General features: G+C 41.2%; 1 protein-coding gene across 11 annotated transcripts in view; it reads right to left on the reverse strand.

The window, feature by feature from the left end:
* Window positions 1–10896, reverse strand: part of fgfr3 (fibroblast growth factor receptor 3) — a 78354-nt gene extending 67458 nt beyond the window's left edge. For all 11 annotated transcript variants that reach the window (XM_044142810.1, XM_044142809.1, XM_044142811.1 and 8 more), the window contains exons 1-2: window positions 10445–10896; window positions 3541–3764 (exon numbers count right to left, since the gene is read on the reverse strand). In XM_044142810.1, coding sequence (XP_043998745.1) covers window positions 3541–3688 — 148 coding nt within the window. In that variant the 5' untranslated portion in view covers window positions 3689–3764; window positions 10445–10896. The remainder of the gene's footprint in view (window positions 1–3540; window positions 3765–10444) is intronic.
* Window positions 10897–14677: the final 3781 nt, after the last annotated feature.

Below are 14677 nucleotides of genomic sequence, written 5' to 3' on the forward strand. Positions count from 1 at the left end.
GTATTTAGCATCCCAAACTGGACTTTGTTTGGACTGTTACTTTCCTGTTCTGGTATGACACCACCATCTTTATTTCTGTATCAACTGGTTCCGCTTAGGGATGAGCAACGGCGACATCTTCTGGATGGCTGCAAAACTATGTTAAAATAATGTCTAAACAGACTTTATTAGTTAATCAGTGGGAACTAATTACAATCAAATACGATTTAATGTTCATTAAAGGCTTTCTTAATACACATTACTACACTCAGTGGAAATTGTCTTGGCAATTCAGCAAAAGCTAACATCCTCAGTCTTCCTTGTCTCTGCTCCTGGGGACACAGCCAATCAGTGGCGAGGAAAATGAATGGCGCTCCTGGATTGGTTGCTTTACAAACTTCAGCCTGTGGTGTATTAAGGTGTGCTGCCTTTAGCTTTCTCAGCTTCTCAAGCTACATTTTCTTTCAAATATTTAAAATATGCTTTCTGAAAAAATTCACAGTAGGCAAATGTTCTAATGAATAGATGTGGAGTCACAAAAAGAGCAAAGTATTATTGCAAAAGTTGCTTATTTCTGTACTTTCATCTCTAAGCTTAGACTTTATTGCCACACTGTAATATCTCTAAAAGGGCCCCTTTATGTTCCACTGCTGGTGTACAGTTGTCTGCCTGGTTTACAGTATCCGTGAGATAACATCTTCGATGCAGGCCGTGTCTTTCATTTCAACCAAATTGAAAGTAAGCAACAATAGAGACACTGATAGTGAGATAAAGTCCCATCATTTCATCAGAAAACACACTTTCATCCATATCAGCTCAAGCGAACCATCACACATCATGTGTCGAACCAGCAGCGACGTGAAACTACTTCTCAGAGTTTCTGCTGCATTTCTGCAAATATGTGAAGCAGTTTTAAAAAAAAAAAGAAAAAGCAGAAACAAAACCAAGCCCAACGTGGTTGACCAGCAGATGCACAGAATCGCAGCAGCTCTGTCGTATCATTGGGGCTGATCATGAGGTCGGAGGCCCCAAGCAGCTTTTTCACTCGTTTCATTTGTAGTGATGGAATTCCTCAGATGACATCATATCTCTAAAGCGCGCTCTGTCAGGATTTTCACTCCGCAATCACACACACACACATTATGAAAGCATATTAGATGTAATCCACGTCCCCTCCTGTGAGCCACGTTATCTGGAAGATAGCCCCGACGTGTTCCTACACACACACACACACACACACGCACACACACGCACACACACACACACACACGAACAAAGTGGGAAAGACAAATCTGGATCCTCTCCAGAAAACACACAAGCCCTCATCTTTCTTAATGCAACTTCACTTCAGCATGTGAAGAGTGTCAAAAGATTGCTTCAAATGGCTTTTGACTTAAAGAGAAGAAAATAAAGAGGAGAGAGAGTGTGAGAGAGGGGGTAAGGGGTGCAGGAAGGAGGGAAAAAATAACTCTTGGCTAATGCCTCAGGAAAAAAGAAAAGAAAAAAAAGATTACAGCGCTCTGTTTGGGGCTTTTTTGCGCAATATGGAGAGATTAAAGAAAACACAGTTGACGTTTACTTTGGATTGATCTCTGGGCATGTCTGCGCCTCGAGAACAAAGGCAAAAAAAAAAGAAGAGAAATCACACTGAGCTCAGCAAACCAAAAACAGTCCAATTAAATCCCGCTGGGGGAATCAAAAAGAAGAACACATTTACATAAACAATAAATGTCTTCTGACACAGTTTTGTTTATTTGAAGGTAGAGGAGCGCTGAGATGTGACGGGGAGGAAGAAGCTGCTCGGTGTGACGTGTCCAGAAACAGAACATTTAGTATTCACACCTCTGTGAGTGTCCCCCTTCTGTCACATTAAACTATCAAAAAAGGTGTTTTAGGAATGGACTAATGACTGCAACTAACCATTATTTATTTCATTAACATAATCAATAGAATATTAGATTTTTGTCATGATTAATTGATTAATCAGATTATTTTTAAAAATCACATCATGCACATTTTTTCATTTAACCATTTAAGCCTTCTTAAGAAATGTTAGAAATACATTGAAAGATGCAAATAAAAAAATAACTTTTTTTTTTTTTTTTTAAATAAGAAAATAAATATTTAATTGCCTAAAATATTTGTACAGTTTTGGCTTGTTTGCTGCTCAGAGTGTGTTGTTCTTTAAGCAAATTGACTTTCTTTGAGCCCGTACACTCCAGTTAATGATAAATTCACTTCTAAATTAGGTTACGATTATTTCAATAACCAATTTAACACGATTAATCTGATTAATCGTTTCAGCCATGGAAACCTCTCGATTTTTTGCCCAATGTCTCAAATTGAACAATAAAAAAAAAAAAAACATGCCACAGAACAATTTTCTACTGCAGAGCAACAGACACCGGCTGCCTGTTGCTCTGCAGAATTTAAAATCTCCTTAACAGTTTACAAACCACTTCATAATAGAAACCCAGACTACATTTCTGATCTTCTTCAACCCTATATACCACTCAGACCTTAAAGATCATCAGAATCAAACCTACTAACTATTCTGAGAGTCGGAACTAAACATGGTGAAGCAGCTTTTAGTTTTTATGCTCCAACACTCTGGAATAAACTTCCTGCTCACTGTAATACTTGAGTTTATTTAAAACAAGGTTAAAAACCTTCTTATTAGAAGTTGCCTGTCCTTAAATTTTTTAATTCTATTCATTGACTATATTTAAAATGTTTAATGTTTACTTTGTCCATTTTCAATCTGCTTGTTTTTTTTTTTTTTTATTACCATCTTCTTCTTGTAAGTTGTTTTTAACTTTCTTGTACAAGCACTTTGAATTGTCTTTGGCTGGAAGGTGCTGTATAAATAAAGTTGTCTTGCCTTGTATTACGGAGGGAGCACCTTTCACTTGTCACAGATTCTTAATTAGTTTTACATCTGGACCTTGACAGGCTGTGAAGAAAGTGACAATCGTTTTCATAGGGATTCATACTCACAACATGATGCTGCCACCACCATGTTTCACCACGGGGACAAATAAACTGCACTGGAATTTGTGGTTGTGACGTGACAAAAAGTGGAAAACTTCAACAACTATATGTTTTACCCACTGCATTATAAGCCTGGCAGGACACCAGGGTTTACATGCCCCATCAGGCTAAGCACTTGTTTGTTTGAAAATTTTCTTTTCTTTTTTTATTTACGTACCAGTAACCAGTAACAAGAATAAAAGCCTCAGCGTTTGCTTGGCTTGCTCAACGCAAACCTGTAAAAGTGCAACTCATAGAGGTTTGCCCTGAGAGCGCAGTGAGACTGATGAGAGAGTATATATGTTTCCTTCCAACTTCCATACTTTTAATATTAACACAACAACATGGTGGGTAGGCCACTGGTGACCAGGCTTACCAGGTTTTCTGGGGGAAACCCTGACCTCCAATGTTAGCAATTCAGACAAGCCTCTCATCTTAGCAAAAGCAGCAACTAAAACTTCAATGTTTGTCTTCTCCAACAGCTCCATCAGTGTTACCAGAGATAACAGAGGGCAGGACCCCACATCCTACCTGTGGGCTGAGCGGTGGGCAGCCTGGCCGGTGAGACGCAGAGCGGCAGCAGGAGGGAGAGCCAGAGTGAGCACCACAGAGCCGTCATTCCTCTGGACGGAGGGGCCCGACGCAGAGCAGCAGGGACCGACTCCAACTCAGGGCCCATCCTCCACCATCCGCATGCTGTCCCGCTGAACGCCGGCCGCAGACAACGGAGGGCCCGACCACTTCCCGCCTCCGACCTTTAAAAAAAAGAAAAACGACAAACATGGAGTCAGAAAATCAAGCCGTTTTAGACGTCTGGGTGTTCACTGCGAGAGAAATCAACATCACATCGAACCAAGAGCTGAAGAAACGCCGCGGGCTCTGTACGCGCCATCCAATATTTTGACATAACATTCTGTACAGATTTTCAAGATTAGAGTGGAAATCCCTCCTCGCTGTTTTGCTCTTGCAGCACTTCCCACTGCTGAGGTGGGTTGGCAAAGATTCGACTCAGAAAAAACCCCCCAAAAACCTACAAAACGAGTTTATTAAGTCATCTTCAAACTGCGCTAATAGAGCGGATTTGTGTGTTTTTGGAGCTAAATAACCTTTCGCAGGACTCCGCTCCTGCTTGGGGGAAATTCCTCTCCGTGGTCTGGCAGCTGATTGATGAGAACCTGCGGCTCGTCCAGCAGGAATACCCAAGTTTAGAAGTCAGTGTGAGTTAAGTGTGATAAGCAGGAGGGAGGCAGAGACACGGCAGGTACAGAGCGGGATGATGAAGGGAGCTCTGCCCTGTTTGTCTAAGCGGGGAGAGGCTGGAATGTACCGAAAGCTCTGAGTGAAGAGCCCAGAAAAAGCAAAGTACAAAGTCAGAGCAGTCTTACTACCACTGGTAGCTTTAACCTTAGCTGGTCTCCCTCCATGCTTAGAATGCTCTACTGGTTCTCACATGTTTTATGACAAGACATCAAATACAGAAAAGAGAGGTGCAACAGAGATGCTTTAGTCTGTTGTGTTAAAAATTTGAACACATTTATTTCCTGCGTGATTTAAATATGTGTTGCATTTTAATTCAAGACGGTTTCCAAGTTAACGGCTAAATATTCTGCTAGGCTAGGCTGTTTTCTCACCTAATACTCCGGTAGACTCTGTTTGATTGGGGACCATTTTTCACACTGTGTCAAACAAACCAAACCTTTTTTAAAAAAAAACCTGTTCCCCTCCTCGCCTGCGGTGGTGCTGCAGCAAGAACAACCGGAGAAACAACATGAATACCTCAGAAACAGACATGAGCGCAACAAAATGTTAATTAAAATAGAGTGGCGTCAGATTGGAGCAGTTTTAGGTTTTCTCTGATGATTTTGGTAAAAAATAAAAAAATAAAAAAAAATAACAAAAACAACAATAGACATTCCTCGCGCTACCGCTAAACTTGCGCCTTTGTTTTGGTTGTATTGACCAAACCGAAGCCCCCTGACCAATCCCTTCTGCTCCTCCTCCAGAAATACAAACAGCAACAAGATATTAATAAATATGGGTTATTAATATCAGTCCCGTTTTACTTATCAAACTGATACCAATGTATTAAAAAAAATCCCAAACAAGAAATCAGCCAATACCAATACTAATATTGTGCATTCCTAATTTCGTTTTATGTTTATCAGCTCTATATCACTGTTTAATGCTTTGCAAGCAAATTCATTTAAAGATTTTCACATCATGAAGAATAGCAGAAAAGAAAACTACTTTTAAAGGAAAGAACGAAGAAATGAAATTCTTCCCTTTAAACAGGAAACTTTTTAAAACAGAAAGTTTCCTTTATGCTGTAGAAGAACAAGCAGGTGCCTGAAAGAAAGAAATGTTACTCTTTGGCTTATGAAAATGCTGTGTTTGACCGCACTGTGAAACATGGTGGCGGCAACATAATGCTGTGGGGTTGCTTTGGCTTCCACCACAAAAGCTGAATGGAGGAAAACCTACAAAAAAACTGAGACCAGGAGGAAGTTGACCTTCCAGCCAGAGATAAACTGGACTTAATGTTGTGGACTGAAACATGTGAACCGTTCAGAATGGCTCAGTCAAAGTCCAGAGGTGTGAATACTTTTTACAAGGTGCTAGAACTGCGTTTGCATTTCCCTGGTTAAAAACAGACACTAACTTTTCTACTGAGCATCACTTAAATCAGCACAAAAAAATAAAATAAAGCCACAAAGTCTCATAAAGACACACCAACACTTTGGTGCGCACATGCAGGTGTGTTTTCTACACACACACCGTCCAGAAAAAAGCTTGTGTTGTCGTTCCTCCTAACTGCGCTGTTTTTCTTTCCCTGCGGAGGAACAGATTCCTTACTCAGCACAAACTGAGACTTTGGTTGCAACTTATCAGTTTTCTGCACAGAAAACACCAACTTAGACCACTTAACAAGACACACACACCGAACACACACACACAGTCCTAATCTAAGCACTACACCTTTCATGCTTGCACATCCCGCAGCCTTTCATATTCTCCACACCTCTTCTTCTCCCCTCAAAGCCCATCGAGGGTTCGTGATAAGACCCCACGTAAGGCACTAGGAACGCCGCTGCCTTTGTTCGCTTTGGCAAGCGCAGAAACTTCCATGCTGCAATATTAATAAAGATGTAATAGTCTTAGCTTTTCTTTACATATACATTTGCCGTGACTTCAGAGATCTGTTTGGACAAGTTGCGTGGCAGCGTCTCAGCCATGTGAGACGGTAACAGCTCTGATTGACTAATGGAGGCAGTTTAGATGAAGACGTGGAGGAGAAAGCAAGTGTTGCGAGTGACGGATGGGGCTAAGTTGAGACAAATCATCGTTCCCTGGAAGAGGAGCGGCTGCTTTAAGTCTTCTTTTGACTACAGAGGAACTTCTCACCAACCGTTACGAGACAAACAGAGAAGCAACAACCGGACAGAGAGCTGGCTTTTTCTTTCTCAGCTCTGACCTTTGACCAGCAGGTGAAATGTAAAAAAATTTTTAAAAAGTCATTTTCTTTCCCCTATTTAATAAATCAATCCTCTTTTTTCAAAGAAAGTGTGAAACATGGTAGAAAACCCCCCAAAACTTTGAAAAAAATACAAATAAAAATCGGAAATCCATACCGGCCTGATTGGTGAATCTTTACTGATAAACTCATCAACTTCTATTGAAACTAGATCTCAGTGAGGAGCTCAAAAGCAGTTGTTATGCTAATATTGTCTTAAAGCGTGGAAAGACAAACAGAACCAGAGCGGTGAATAAAACATGAACATTAATCATGCAGAACTATTTTCACTGTTAAAGCTCAGGGGCAGAAAAGGGGCTTCGAGAACAGTTCAGAACTCCGTCACTACTGCCCACCGCCTCCGCCTCCGCCTCTTTAATGTGGATCAATTCAGCAGAGTCACACTTCTCCAGAGCAGGAGGAAAATCCAATAGTTGGGCAGCAGTCATCAGCTGAAGAGGCGTTTGGAGGAAAAATGGTGTTTCAAGGTTCCAAAAAGACCAGAATCAGCCTCATGTCAGAACTGCTTTCTGTCATGAACACTCGCCTTCCTGACCTGTCGCCTCTCCAACCACTCAGACAGACACATCAGAGCGCCAGCCTTCAGCGACAAGAGATATCGATCAGCTGAGAGGCAGGGGGAGTGTGTGTGTGTGTGTGTGTGTGTGCTTTCTGCTTCAGGCTGCACAGAGACCTCCGACTGAGGAGAGTCAGGCTCACCTCAGGCTGACACACGTTCACACACACACACACACTGAAGAATGAACAGGACGTCAACTAACTAAATCACACTCCTATAAACTATGCCGCCTCACACATACGTGTGCATACCCCCGCACACCCACACACACACACTGTCACCTTCCTATAATAATGTTCCATACCGTTTTGTGTTTCTTTTTTTTTGCCAAGTTTTTTTTTTTTTTGCATTACTTGTCTTTTAGCAACAAATGACTCAGCCCATAACTTTAGGAAAGTGACCATACTTGTATTTCGCATGAATATGAATTTAGTTGCCAAACTTAAGTGATGGAAAACGCACCCTGAAACTATGCCGAGAAATGGTAGTGGCAGCACCATGCTGTGGGGCCGATTTGTTTCAGCTGATCAGAAGAGGAACAGAGCCGAACACTGACCAATCCCAGGAGATTTAAACAGACATGTTTACAATGGCCTAATCAAAGTCCGAACCCAACACCTACCGACAACCTGTGACAAGAATGAGAAACTGGTGCTTACAGAAGCTATTTATGAACTTGAGCTACTTTGCAAAGGCTGCACAAGAATGCAAATTCACTACACACTTTTCAGATTTTCATTATGTTTTTAGTTTTGATTTTATTTTTCTTCTATTTCACAGCTATTTACCACTTTGTGATGCTCTGTCACTTAGAATCCAGATGAAAAATACATTGAATTTGTAGCTGTAATATATATATGTAAATAAAATAAGGTGTCAGTTTCATAAAATTGCTGAAATTGTTTCATAGCTCTTGGTTTTAGAGTTGCAAAAACGACAGATACCAGCCATTTTCCTTTTATGAATAAGAAACCGTGAAGCCATCTAATTCACAAATAGAAAGCAAGAAACGATGAAGCGCCATTACCACGAGCTAAATGAGGGACTGAAAGCAATCCCGGCAACAAAAAGAGGCAATTAGTTTCACATTTGGAAGCGAAATGTGTCTGAGTAAACCGGTGGGTGGCATTCCTCGGGTCGATACGTGAAATTCATTTGCACAATCAGTTAATCAGTCATTATCCGTTCCAGCTGCAGCATCCAGGTCTCTTATGGAGTCCAGTCATTTTCTGGACTTTGCCAGGACCGTGAACCAGACCGAGTGGTCAAGAACCACCCGGTCCAGAAGCCTGCACTATAAAAACTGATTTTTGAAGCCATTAAATTTTAGTTTGTAAATATAACGTTCAGCAGGGGCTGAGGTCTATTTTGACAAGAAATCCTTATCAGGATTTCAGTCGAATTCAGCCAAGTTCATTCTGCTCACGTTGGGTTGCAAGGATTAACTTTGGAAAAGTTAGCTCACGATTGAGAAAGTTTTGCGCTGAAGCACAAATCTCAGCTAGCATGCAACTTTTTAAGTCAAACTCTTTGGCAAACTGAACCGTTGCCAATAAACGGCACAGTTTAGCTGCGACTGACACAGATTTAATACGTTCACCACTGTTCCAGTAACATTTTATTCCCTAATGGCCAACACATTCTTCTAAAAACATGCCATTAAAAACCAGACGAGAAGAGCGATCAAAAACGTTCAGAATTTAACTAATCTGCACGGGAAAGAAGCCTTTTAGAAATTGGTTGTACCCTCATTTAAGCACTTCTCTTTTTTGGCTGTTAAACTTACAAACTCGACCCAGAAATGTTGACTAAAACTTATTTAAATGCAAACTGCAACACAACTAATACTGCTTTAGTTACATTTTAGACCTCTATCAAAACCAGTGCCCTTTTTTTTTATATATCTCTTTTTTTAATTTTTTTTTTTTAAACATTTGAACATGAGGAGCCCAGGTTCTTGTTGGTCCTTATTGAGGATCCAGCAGGAGTCAGTGTGAAACCAGGGATTCTGAGCATCCAGGTAACTTTGTTGTGCGCAGTCATTTCTGCAGCTGTGAAACTTGTTGATTGATCCGAGCTCGTAATGTCTGGAAAACTTGTCAAGGAAGAAGATTCTGTACATAAAAAAAGAGTTAAATATAGGCTGTCAAACTGTTGATTCAGCAGGTTTTGTACTTCCAGTTGAATATTAAAACATAATGTGACAAATACTGTTTACTTTCCCCCCCACATACACGTTTAAGCCTGTAAAGAAGAAACAATTAGAACTTTTGAGAAATAAATTAATTCAGCTGATTAAAACATTTTTTTAAATAGCCGGAATTTAACTCTTCTATCTGAACGTTTTGAAAACTAGAGCAATTTTAAATGTCATTTAGCTGCAAAGCTAAAAAAAAACCCAAACAAACAAAAAAACATATCGCCTAAAATCTAGCAGAATTAAATAAGAGCAAACAGTTACAGCAGAGTTATTGGTGAAATTCTAACAAATAGTTTTATTAGTGTTTGTGTTGCTGTCGGGGGAGAAGAAACCTTACATGTAAGAGATGGAAAAACCGGGGGGAAAATTGCAGCTTCTGGAGAAACTTTAGATTGGATCAAGGAAAATATGAAAGAGGAATGGAGGGGCCACAGGGAGGAGGGGGGCCCGGGAAGACGTCACCGCTGCAGAGAGGAGACAGCTTCACCCACCCAGTGGAGGATGCCATGGCGCTGTATACTTTCTGAAAATAATCACTATAATTTTCTATTTCACAAATGCATGATTTATTTATCACGAATAGAAGCTACACCAATATTTTAACGCACACATAAAGATAATTAAAGATGTCTCCTAATTGGAGTCTAAACCTGCACAATTAAACTTCAGCCACATTCCCCATATATTCGCGGTTCGTGGGTTGTCCACGTTTTTTTTTTCCTCCCTAGAACCAAAAGTGGGACTTTAACAAATAAAAGAAATGTTTTAGCTCAAATCAATCAACATAAACGAGAAAAATGCATTCAAATATGTGTTATTTTCGAAACCCCGGGTCAATTTTCCTGCAGACATAAACCAAAATCAGAAGGGTATCCGAATCTCGTCCCCGAACCAAGCAGACATGAGAATATAATGACGCACAAAATGCGCACGGACTGCGATAAGATTGAGCCGCTGCCTCTGCGCCGTTTGTGCAGCTTTGATCCCGTAAATTCAAGTTGGAATCGGAATAGCGCAGAGTGAGACGCTAAGAGCTCCAACCTGTCACAAACCCAACACAAAGAGGCGAAGCGGTGTCCAGCTAGTCTACCTGTAAATAATAACAGCAAACTCTTACTACTAATAAAACAGTAATAAATCTTACCTAAATGAGTCAGTTTTGACAGAAACTCAGCCTTCAGGTTCCAGATGTCCCGCAGTTTTCATGAGAAAAAAACCAACCTCTATTGACCAGGGAACTTTAGGAAAATCCACTCAACTGTTGTCAGTTTATGTCGTTTTCAAAATACACACAAAACCCGCCACGGAGCCGTCCGAAACACTCCTCGCGACTTTACTGAAAGTGTAGCTCGCGCTGCGCCGCTGCCACAGCCAGCAGCTTGTCCTCCACTACATCCAGCTCGGGTCCACGCGCTGCTGCTGCTGCTTCTCACACAGCCCAAACGGTCCAAAATACGCTCATCTCCTCCCGCGCGTGCAACGGACTGGAAGACTGGGAAAGCGCGCTCGAGGAGAGTTGAACGCGACTCCTCCGCTTCTCTTCAGGGAGAATGACTCTCGCGCGCTCCGTCGCCACTGAACACTCAACTCCCGACTGGCGAGTCTCCGCCGACTGCTCCTCTGTCAAGTAGTGGGGAGTTTGCAAGGTGTTGCTGTAAAGTCGGCTCGGTTCAGGCACGTGCGGCACTTCCGTTGGGTACTTTCAAAATAAATTAGTTTCGCTAAATATCTTGGCTCGATTTCCCGCCCTCCCGACTGAAGTGTTAAACGAAAATTCAGAATCCAGGTATAGCAAAACAAAAAAAGTTTCGGCTACTTCCAGAAAATCGTCCGCCCAAAGGCCAATGTTTTATCGCGTATTTCCGGTTTTCAGGGAGTAGATTTTTCTCCATTAGACAAAGTGAAATTATACTTATCCATTCATATATTTTGCCCCACTTATTTCGGGGATTCTTTTAGACAGCTTTATTTTATTCTATAGACCAAAATGCCAGAAAAAAAACATGGAAGAAAACCTGATAAAGGCGATAAGTTAACTAAACACACAACCAGACCAACGGTGGTTTACAACAGTCTATTCAGGTGCTTGCATACATCGAATCATGCGTATTGTTATCTTTCCATACTGTTCCATAATAGCTAACCTGTCCTTATACATTAGGACTGAAAACATTTTGTTGGACTCTTTAAATAATTACATTTTTATGTTAACTATGCAATATTTTTGTTACTCTACCTAGTCCGATATGTTTCTGATTGAAAGAATTTTGGTATATAAAAAAATGTGAAACTACTCTTCAGATAAATAAATAAATAAATAAATAAATAAATAAATAAATAAATAAATAAATAAATAAATAAATAAATAATGACGTCATCTATAGAATCCCTTTTCAGGGTGTCAGGATGGGCAATTATTTATTCCCTTTAACTTTGAAAAGGGAACACGTCGATGTCAGCGGGTGCTTGGGGGTTTGACGATTCTCGCGCTCGCGACACCTCTCGCTTTCAGCCGTACGCACGTGCATACGCCGGAGGGCAGGACCGTTAAAAAGAGCTCGGTTGTCCGCCTCGGACCCCCTCGCGGCTCCGCTGAGGGCATGAAGTGATGAAGAGGTCTGAGGGATGAAGCGCCTCCCACGCTCTTCTTCTTTCACTCAAGAAACTTTCCCTCCAAGCCTCAGAGCCCCGAGCTGTTATAATGCCGCATATCATGCCTGGCTCTGGCTGGGGGGCTGCTGGTTGTTTTGGGATTGATCCAACAAACAACCTGTTTATCTACTTAGAAATATTTCTAAAGGTAAAAAAAAAAGGAACAAATTAAATTAGTAAAAGCTGAGAAATACGTTAAGGCTGAAAACCATTATATATGTTTCATTTTACTGTTATAATAATGATAATATCCAAATATTTAACTCATGACGAAATAAAACAACAAAAAAATCTTTTTATTTTTTCTTTATTTCTTTTCCTTTTAAAACCACAAAATTTTATTTATTGTAATTTTTTGCGATTTTACATCACTGACCAACACATTGAGAGCAATAAATCTCAAAACCTGACATCTATTTGTACTCATATCCATTTTCTCTAACACCCTTTAATAAAATCCAGTACCCTCAAGACTCGCCTAAAAGTAAATGCATCTTATTTAAAGCTGCAGTGTTTTTTTTCCATATTTGTTAAAACTGTGGCTATATAGTGACAGGGTAATATGAGACTTTGTTCAAGTGTTGTTGGTGGAAGCATCATAAAGTAGGACAGTCAGTCTGGTCCCAGCTGATATGAGAGTAAATGGTCCTAATTAAAGTCCAGTCCTCATAGAAAACCTCTTGGAGGCTTGTGACTGTATCAGACGTCCAACATGTTTACGTACTAGAACTGGCCTAGTGAAAGTCCAAATGTAAATCCAGCTGGGAATTTGTGGCAAGACCTTTTCTCCGGATCATCCAATCTGGTCAAATTTAACCACAACACCAACAGGAAACAGTTCAAGCTCCACTTCACCGATTCAGTGAACCAAAGGGGAAATTAGTCGGTTTTATTTACTGACTGCCCTCAGCTGGTCCCTTCACACACCAACAGCGTCTCCAGTCTGTTTGTTTTTGCTGCCATCCTTACAACTCTCCACTTCTTTAAGCAATTACGCAGAATTGCTGTTAAAACCCATTTAATCTGCAGTGTAGTGCAGCCGCCGGGCTAATCGCTGCCATCAGGACCGACACGACAGCACCCAACAAACCTTTAGGCAGCACACTAATTACTGTCGTCTCATAAAACATCACAGCGTACTCGAAGTGTTTTGAGTACGCTGCTTTATGGCGCCATAAAGCAAAGCAGCCCACTACTAAGTGACCATCAGGAGGGTGAGGAAGTGTGCCGCTGTCGCCCAGGTTGTGGCGCTGCCTCCTGTCAGGCGATTTATGGCAACCTCTGTCGACGCATCATGAATTAGGCAGAAGAAGATTGGCATCTGCATCACTGTGTTGATGTTGACTCATTAAACCCTACTTGAGAAGAGCGAGTTTCTCCTCTGTGCCTGAATTGATGTTGAGTCAAAAACATCCACATGAAGTTTGGAATCGATCAAATCAAAAATAGCATCAACACTTCCTGCTAACTGGGCACTGATGGTGCTTCTCTAAATAAGTCTTTTTTTGATTCAAAGAGTAGCAAATGTCAATGATGAAAGTAAAATTCTAAAGTATCGTAGCTGCAGTCCAATTGGGGGCATGGTGTTAGTTTTGATGTGGTGGAAAAAAAGGCAGTTCTGGTATCAGGAAGAGTTCTGTTGAAATACTGTCAAAAGCTAACTTCTATTCTCTGTCTTTGTTTAGTAGAACTCCAGATCAGATTGAACCCAGAGACACGGACATGTCCATCCAACTAACCCGACAGGTAAGCAAGGAGAGGGTTAAATGAAGGGAGCTTATTTTTGTCATGATATAAAATGTTATGTGTGATGAAAAGCTAACATTCCACATCACCCTGAACGCATCATCAGGTCAGCCATATCGTGGTGGATGGAAGCCGTGCACTTCTCCACACTTCCCTTGCACCGGGAGATCTTTAGGAGCTTATTAAAGAGACAGAGGCTAATTTTAAGGCGTCAGATGGCAAAGTCTAATTTTTTTTTAAGTTGTGTTTGATATATATTTAATAAAAACTAAAGTTAACATAGTTACTAGATTTTGCTAAAAAAAAAAAATGGTGCCTGGAAATTACATGATACCGGCCCTTTAAATAGCCACTCAATGTAAACGCTCCAGAATTGCATTTATATAAACTTCGAACAATCCAAAAGACTTAATACTGAACTCTAAGCTTTATCTCAAATTACCTCTTGAAATGAGCTGGTTTTATCTGTGGGGATTCATTCTGCCAGGCCGGTGCCCCATGCCTACTAAGTCCAGGCATACTGCATCAGTGCTCAGCATCATGGGAAAGTGTTAGGGAGGAAAAGCAAAAAAAACAAGCTGTACGAAGAGGAGAGCGGGGCGATGAAGACCGGGCTCGGCGACCCTTTGGACAACGTGAGAGATGTTAGTGGGAGGGGAGCCGAGGCCGGGAACAAAAGCCGGCCGGTCAGGAGGAGAGGTCATACAGATGGTGAGAATGCTCACTCAGACAGCTCAAGTACTGATGGGCAAACTGACCAAATGACCCCTACACACACACACAAACACACACTAACACACACACACACAACTGCTCATGTTAATGGGAAAAACAAAACTCTTCCCAACACCCCCTGCAACACCCTAACTTCTAATGAATTCTCACAGCACAGACAAACACACACACCCACGCCCACACACACACACACACACACCACTCCTCTCACCCTTCTCTTGCATTCCTCCTCCCGCCCCCTCAA

Source organism: Gambusia affinis, linkage group LG16 (genome assembly GCF_019740435.1).
Source record: "Gambusia affinis linkage group LG16, SWU_Gaff_1.0, whole genome shotgun sequence".
NCBI classification, from domain to species: domain Eukaryota; kingdom Metazoa; phylum Chordata; class Actinopteri; order Cyprinodontiformes; family Poeciliidae; genus Gambusia; species Gambusia affinis.